This window comes from Oncorhynchus keta, chromosome 37 (genome assembly GCF_023373465.1).
Source record: "Oncorhynchus keta strain PuntledgeMale-10-30-2019 chromosome 37, Oket_V2, whole genome shotgun sequence".
Classification (NCBI taxonomy): Eukaryota; Metazoa; Chordata; class Actinopteri; order Salmoniformes; family Salmonidae; genus Oncorhynchus; species Oncorhynchus keta.
This window is the reverse complement of record NC_068457.1, coordinates 21,155,379-21,163,634: the sequence shown is the minus strand read 5'-3', so window position 1 is coordinate 21,163,634 and position 8,256 is coordinate 21,155,379. Positions and strand designations below refer to the sequence as shown.

Genomic DNA, 8,256 nt, shown 5'->3' with positions numbered 1-8,256 from the left:
AGGAAGGACACAGCGGGTTGGCTGGGAGTGAATGAACCATGGAACGAAGGAAGAGAAGAGAGCGAGGGAGGGGCTGTGGTGTACGTCAGTAGTTGTGACTCTCATATAAGTGGCTGCAGAGGCAGAGAGAGCTGGAGACCAGACAGAAGGCTGTATTATGAGACTTTTACAAATGCAGCCCATAGTCTTGTTGGAATGTTCTACAGCCTAGACGGAGGACTGTTTTCAGCTGTCGTGTAGCTGCCTGTCTCTGTCCTACAGACCTCACTGCCAAGGGTGGAACCTGAGAGCTAACTCTGCATCTGGGCTAGCTGCTCAGTAGCTAACTGCTTCCAGCTTGAACGTCACTGGACATTTTGGCTCTTCATTTGGCCAGGACTGCAGGCTTTTGCAGCTCTCTTAGAGGGGTGAGGACGGTACAAACAGAGAGAGATAGAGAAGAGGAGGAAGTAAGGGAAACGGGAAAAATAAGTTTTTTGTTTTTGTGGGAACGAGATCTCTCTCAACCCTCACGCTGGGGAAGGCGGCGCAACCCCCCACACCTGTCATCTTCATCCTGGCCCCTCCTCACAAACTCTGACCTCCCGCATTATCAGGTGGAAAGGCCTCTGTCTCCCTGCCCTTCCCATCATGCACCTCAAGACCACCAAGTGTAACGCCTTCTGCCTGGTTGCCTCGGTGACCAACCAGGAAGTGTTTGACAGGCCTGAGTCCCGGGTAAGAAGGCTTTATATGTCGCCTCTGATCTGTCTCCTGGTTGTAATGGTTAAGTAATCTGTTCCAAGATCTGTGCTTGGCTGCAGCTTGTGATTAATTCTCACTGAACTAATCGTTCCAAACTGCTTTAGACCAATGAGATGCAGCGGTCCTCATGGTCTGAGCTGAGCTCCTTTCAGACCGCTGTCACACTGGGTCTTTCTTTAGCGACGGACCCCGACGCTCACCAAGGCCAGGCACGCACACAAGTTGAGCAGGGTTGCCATGACAACCGGGCAGTGTTCCTCATTTTAAGGGGACAGTTTAGTCAAGCATTTTGCAGCAGCTATTTTTAGAAGGGCGGGGGTGGGTAACGTTAGGCCTGAAAGACTGAAGATATGAAACGAGGTTGGTGACAGTGTTTTTGGGAACAGTACTTACAGTACAAGTCTTCGTACACTTGACAAATGTGCCTTTCAAATCACAATGCATTTGGCCTTTATAGGGTTTGGTTTTATTGTCATTGTGCCTGGACTGGTCTTGGATTTTTATTTTTACCCCTTTTCTCCCCAATTTCGTGGTATACAATTGTCCAATCGCTGCAACTCCTGTACTGACTCGGGAGAGGCGAAGGTCGAGAGCCGTGCATCCTCCGAAACACGACCCAACCAAGCCGCACTGCTTCTTGACACAATGCCCACTTAACCCGGAAGCCAGCCGCACCGATGTGTCGGAGGAAACACCGTACAACTGGCGACCGTGTCAACGTGCATGCGCCCGGCCTGCCACAGGAGTCACTAAAGCGCGATGGGACAAGGACATCTCAGCCAAACCCTCCCCTAACCCGGACGACGCTGGGCCAATTGTGCGCCGCCTCATTTGTCTCCCAGTCGCGGCCGGCTGCGGCACAGCCCGGGATCAAACCCGGGTCTGTTGTGAAGCCTCTAGCATTGCGATGCAGTGCCCCAGACCGCTGAGCCCCTTGGTTTTAGGCTTTTTGTTGGGCTTCTCTCCCACTGCTGGTTCTCTCCCAGGCCACAGTCTCATAACTGTAGTTAATGTTTGTTATCTGTGGGATCATGGTGACTGAGCAGTTTTGAGAAGCATAGCCTATTTCTGGGTAAACATACCATTATGTATTTAATGTATTACGTCATCCCATTACTAATGATGTGTGGCAACATCACTATCCAACTCACTTGTACTGTACCTTCTCTCTCACCCTCTTTCTCTCTCACCCTCTTTCTCTCTCACCCTCTTTCTCTCTCACCCTCTTTCTCTCTCGCCCTCTCAACCTCTCTCTCTCGCCCTCTCTTTCTCTCTCGCCCTCTCACCCCCCTCTTTCTCTCTCGCCCTCTCACCCCCTCTCTCTCTCACCCTCTTTCTCTCTCGCCCTCTCACCCCCCTCTTTCTCTCCCGCCCTCTCACCCCCCTCTTTCTGTCTCGACCTCTCACCCTCTCTCTCGCCCTCTCAACCTCTCTCTCTCGCCCTCTCACCTCCCTCTTTCTCTCTCGCCCTCTCACCCCCTCTTTCTCTCCCGCCCTCTCACCCCCCCTTTCTCTCTCTCTCTCTCTCTCTCTCTCTTACACCCTTTCTCTCACCCTCTTTCTCTCTCTCTCTCTCTCTCGCCCTCTCTTTTCTCTCTCTCCTTCTATAGGCCAGTTTTGAGTCTCTGTTCCGCTCCTTCGACCCGGATGTAAACTTCCAGTTCTTTAAGAGTTTCCGGCGTGTGAGAATCAACTTCAGCGATGCACTGGCTGCCGCTGAGGCGCGGCTCCGACTGCACAAGAGTGACTTCAACGGCAAAGAGATGCGCCTCTACTTCGCACAGGTAGAGACACGACTTCTGTACATCACCCAATGCCCCCATACTTTCAGTTACTTGGATATTATGGTAGTGGAAATATGCTATGCATTACAAATAATAGCTCCCAAGTGGCGCAGCGGTCTAAGGCACTGCGTCACTAAAGACCCGGGTTCGATCCCGGGCTGTATCTCCGTGATCGGGAGTCCAATAGGGCGGCGCACAATTGGCCCAGCGTCATCCGGGTTAGAGGAGGGCTTTACAAGTAGGCCGTCATTGTAAATAAGAATTTGTTCTTAACTGACTTGCCTAGTTAAATAAAGGTAAACAAATTATTTAAAAAATGTGTTCATCACTTTGGTTTAGCTAGCAGCAGTGTTGGCACTGATTGATTCCATTGATATACATTGAGCCTCGTGTATCGCCCCTCCCCTGTCTGCCCTGCAGTCCGTCCTCATAGGCAGTCCCCGCCTGGAGCCCCCTAAACCTGACAAACAGTTCCTGATCTCCCCAGCTTCGCCACCAATAGGGTGGCAGCAGGCCCCGACGCCGTGCCTGTCATCAACTACGACCTTCTCTGTGCCATCTCCAAACTAGGGCCAGGTACAACACACACACACACACTTGCTACAATGAGGATGGGAACCTAAAATGAGAATTGATTTTAATTCAATGTGATGGAATTACAGTAGCTGTCCTTTATATTGCCATCAGTTTGATTGTGGCCAGTCCTACAGTGTTAACTGTCCCCTCTCCAACTGTAAATTAGGTGAGAAGTACGAGCTGCACACCGGCACCCCCACCACCCCCAGCGTAGTGGTCCACGTGTGTGAGAACGAGCAGGACAGCTCGGGGGGCGAAGACGACACAGAAGGAAGCACCAGCAGCAGCAACCGCCCCCCTCGCCCCAAAATCATCCAGACACGGCGTCCGGACATCACCCCCGGCGTCATGCAGTGAGCAGCAGAGAGAAGGGGCGCTCTAACATCCACAAAGCATGTCTCCCACATCTGCCTCTCAGAAGTCAATGACAACCTGGCCCCTGGGAGGATGCTGTTGGGACATGTAATACATCCTCTCTAACACTAGGGGGAGTCGCATCTCATAGCCCTGCCTTTTCATGGAGAGAAAGAGAGAGAGAAAGGAAAAGAGAGCGAGAGACATTCATCTCTTATCATTTCACATTTAATTTCTCTTTCGTCCTCCATTTGGAACAATATTAGACACTTGAGAGAAAGAGAAGTAGACAGAGAATAAAGAGCAAGGGATGTTTTGAATATTTTTGCTGTAAAAAAAACTGTTTTACTTCATTTGCTTTGTAACTGTTGTATATGTTCATGGTCAGGCATGGTAGTGAGAGAGAGATGTTGTAGTCCTCTCTAGAGAGACACGGGGGGGGATCAACTTTCTTTGGATTCATTGTGACTTGTAATTCAGGACCCCGTAACAAACCCTGTCTATAGACTCATTTCATACTGTGTACTGGATCCATCATTTTCTTGTCTATAAGATGTGTGCGCATGCTGCAGTGGAGGCCGGCTCGTAATAATGGCTGAAACGGCGCGAATGGAATGGCGTCAAACTATGTGTTTGATGTATTTGATACCATTCCACCTATTGCGCTCCAGTCATTACCACGAGCCCGTCCTCCCCAATTAAGGTGCTGCCAACCTCCTTTGGAATGCTGCCATCACTAGCTCAGCGATTTACAATGTTTCACTCATCGAGGAGTACAAATGACATTCTATTTGATGACATCACAATAGACCTAATTATTATTCATGAATAATTCCTAATGGTCTTTACTCCAGGCCTAACATTTATAAGCAGAACACTTCAAAGTTACTTTCTTAGCAAATGAACCTGTCAAGGAGTGAATTCTATGAAAGGGACTTGTTCAATAATATGTCTCCAATAATGACTCCTCTGCTTCCATAGCATTGAGATATGTTACTGTATGTTAATACAAGCTCCCTCTTAGTCCATCCTCCTTTGATTGACAGAAATGGCTGCCATATCACGCTGGTCACATGGGGCAGGGATGGCCTCCTGCATGGGTCTTCATAGCTTACTGTACATTTTTGCTGCACATCTTCCTGGCCAGTATGGCTGGTATCACTTGACTTACACGGCTATTTTGGGGCCGACTGGGGGGCCATTAGGGCTCTGAACTGCAGTTACTGTAGGAGGGTTGGTTGTGTGCGCTGCGGGGTTCATAGGTTGTTGTGGGAGGCTTGTGTAGATGCACTGTGAAATGTTTAATGCATGCGCCATCACAGCACATCTGGAAGTTATCCACCCCAGCGGTTTAGTTGCATTAGTCATTTAGCTACTTTTGTACTCAAACTATTGACATTCATTATAATACTTTGAATAATAATCTAGTGAGTTATCATGTAATAAATACTTCACCGCTAAAGTCATGTGAATGTGTGGTTTGTTTTATTTTCATCAAATGTTCATAGGCAAGTACTGTCTGGAGCCACTTCACATTCTGGCCATTTGGTGGCACTTCGCTGCCTCCCTATGGTGACAGTTGGATGTGGACCCTTTCAAACGATCACCTTTACAAGTTAAAGTTTTGTCACAGGCACAAAGGTACAGTGAAATGCTTAACTTGTAAGTTCTACCCAACAGTGCAGTGCTCAATATCAAAATAACTAATTGTTTTAGACAAACATCAGAAAGAGGAAGCTTTATAAACAGGGTCAGTTCCAATGCCAAATGTACAATGTGCAGGGAACCGAGCCATGTACAGCCACTAAGACTTCTCAATAGTCTAATAATACATTTGATTAAGTGCTTTTCACTTAACGGAGTTAATCAGCAAGTTTAAAAAATCATTCAAATAAGTACCAGAAGTACACTTATCATACCGACGAACCAGGGAAAACAGTCAACATGATAAGACTTTAGTGCTATAGTGGCTTCCTCATCTCCTTGATCAGGAAAAATGAAATGCCCCCTAATGTGTAGTCAATAGACTGACCACCTCTCCATCACACCACTGTCTCCAACATTCAGCTCTATACATCAAATGTGTCAAAGAAAGGCCGCTTCAACAGAGGTACAAAAACAGTCTTTATTTACAAAACATCTGGTGGCTCTGAAGTTAAAAGTTTGTGTAAAAAAAGAATGACACCTGCAGCAATGTCCAGGACCCCAGGCCTGTTCTGGGTGAGTACTGTCCAACAGGAACTAGACATTCTCAACACTTCCTCCCCAGACCAGCCTATCAGAGCTCCGCCCCATCCCTGGAGCATGTAGGTCCCCAGTCTGGTCAGGTGACATACTGTAGTTCCTGGGAAGAAAGGGGAAATGTTTAGCTCAAACTGACCAATAACTACTGTACTTTAAGGCATCATAGCCTTTGAAACACCCATTGTTATCTCCCAGTCTATATTACTGACTGATTTCCAAATGGACTCATTTTGTATTGTATTCACTTTCACCTTTCATCTCCTCACACTCTCCCTTGTTCCTCCGGGTCAGTCATCCTTCTTGTTGTCCAGGAGCTCGTTATCCAGGAGCTCCTGCACCTGCTCCGCTATCCTCCTCTGCTCTGCCCTCTGTATCTTCAGCTTGGCCTCTTCCTTCTTGGCCTGATAGATCTTCACTCCAGCGAAACCCAGGCACAAGACCAGGGTCTTCAATGCCAGGATGTAGAAGAGCAGAGGGACATTGTCCAACGCCTGGAGGGAGAGATAGAAAGGAGCAGGGTGATGAGAGAGAGAGAAAATGAGGCTATGTGCTGTGTGTTTAGGTCATGAAAGCTGGTAATGTACAGGTTAATTCACTATAGAACAAATCTATAAAATATAAATCAGCCGTTCTGTGGCAAACTAGATGGAAAGAAAATGAGTGTTTGTTTGACCAACAAAGTTGTCCGACTTAATATAATCCTCTGTCATGCTCAATTGCACAGTGGACCAAGTCACTCTCCAACAGCCCCTCTTATACCGTCCCTCAAGGAAGGAACACTCTAGAACAACGGTTCCCAACCATTTTTGGTTACTGTACCACCAACTGAATTTTGCTCTGCCCGGAGTACCTCTGAAGTACCCTCTGTGTATTCTACCAGTAACCCTATGGTTTCATGAGCCTTCTCAGGTACCCCCTGTGGATTCCCTGGTTGAGAACCACTGCTCTAGAATTCCACAAGGGACCAAAATACTACACCGACCCCCTCAACCCCCACACCAAAAAGTCCAAAGACTAGAAGTCAGCTGACACCCAAACAGTCACCATAGTTGGCAGGACAGCTGCAACCACCGGTCTTCTGACACACACACACACACACACACACACACACACACACACACACACACACACACACACACACACACACACACACACACACACACACACACACACACACACACACAATTAGCTGATCTTTTTATAATTCGAACCTGTCCGTTCAGTTACTTGTAAAATGAGCTGACTTTTAGATCTGCTTCTCTGCGCAGCGCCAGCTCAAGACGACCCTCGTGAACTAGACCAAATACACGGTGCTGCGTAGGCTGCAGTATTTATAGCAATACTATCCTAAAACGTTTCAAATGCGTCACTGTACAAAGCACTCATAACAATGTAGCTAACCAACAACAGAGAATAAAAAAGATCTTAAAACGTAACACTGCACTGTCCATGCAAATAGCAAGTGTCACTATCAAGTCACAACAACATTGGAGAGGATGGGCAGCTTGCCAGACATCAACGACCTCGTAGCGGAATAAGGGACGATTTATAGAACACAATACAACAAAATTGTTACTATTGAATAGACTTTTATTGATATATCTGACTTACCTTCCAGTTGATCATGTGGTCCATGTCTGCTGTAATGTGACGTTGGACGGAACTGTGTTAAGAAAGTGGCTTTGGGTGAAGTTTCCCTTAGCACAGATATATGTGGCACTGCTCCGGGAGGAGGTAAAGTATAATGTATTACTTCTGGGGGCGGGGCTTAAGACATTTTACCAATAAGAATGCAAACTTTGTTTGATGTACATTATGTGGACCAATCGTCATCTAAGACTCGTAGAACCAACCGGTAGGTTAGCCAATGAATGGGCACTGAGAGTTTCACGGGAAACATGTTATGACGAATGGAAAAGAACCGTCTGGAAGTGACTCCAGAGATATTCTTACTTCTTACTATAAGGTTACAAATTTGTAACGGGGTTTACTAATCTGATTAGCCATGTTATTATTGCTGAATCAGATTAAATGTAGACCTACTCCATCACCAATTATGGATTTAACCATTCGAGTTTCACAAACTTTGTTGTGCTTCTAGCCAACATCTAGCTATAGACACCGCCATACAGTTCTTATATTATATTTATAGCCTATTATAAAACAAGGTAGTTTGGGACCAGGATGCTGATTGGCGGGAACAGCATATCAGCGGTGTGTATATCAGACAATATACCATGGGTATGAGACAAAATGCTTGCTAATTATGTTGGTAACCAGTTTCTAATATAAATAAGGCACCTCAGGGGTTTATGGTATAGGTCTATGGCCAATATACACTACCCTGCTAGGGGCTGTGTCCAGGCACTCCACTTCACGTCGTGCTTAAGAACAGCGTTTAAGGGGGTATATATTGGCCAATAACACACACCCCTCTGGCCTTAATGCTTAAAGGTATGCTGTGTTCTATGGAAAACAATGTTGGCTATTTGAGGTCAAGCTACTATGACAATGCAGTATTGTTCAGTATCCTCTAGAGGGCGATAAATTACCT

At 46.7% G+C, this 8,256-nt stretch overlaps 2 protein-coding genes across 2 annotated transcripts; one reads left to right on the top strand and one right to left on the bottom strand.

Annotated features, from left to right (window-relative positions):
• The first annotated feature begins 1 nt into the window (after nt 1).
• On the top strand, nt 2-4,924 carry LOC118377066 (calcipressin-1). The gene is given in 5 exon segments (XM_035763897.2): nt 2-717; nt 2,355-2,528; nt 2,949-3,042; nt 3,045-3,104; nt 3,271-4,924. Coding segments are annotated over 5 exon segments (606 nt in total). The 5' UTR covers nt 2-630; the 3' UTR covers nt 3,462-4,924.
• Nucleotides 4,925-5,564: 640 nt separating this feature from the next.
• Nucleotides 5,565-7,441, bottom strand: LOC127916739 (small integral membrane protein 11-like). The gene is made up of 3 exons (XM_052499675.1): nt 7,314-7,441; nt 5,954-6,193; nt 5,565-5,802 (listed from the first exon to the last, which is right to left on the bottom strand). Exons 1-2 carry the CDS (start codon nt 7,335-7,337, stop codon nt 5,990-5,992), a joined length of 228 nt encoding a protein of 75 aa, XP_052355635.1. The 5' UTR covers nt 7,338-7,441; the 3' UTR covers nt 5,565-5,802; nt 5,954-5,989.
• Nucleotides 7,442-8,256: the final 815 nt, after the last annotated feature.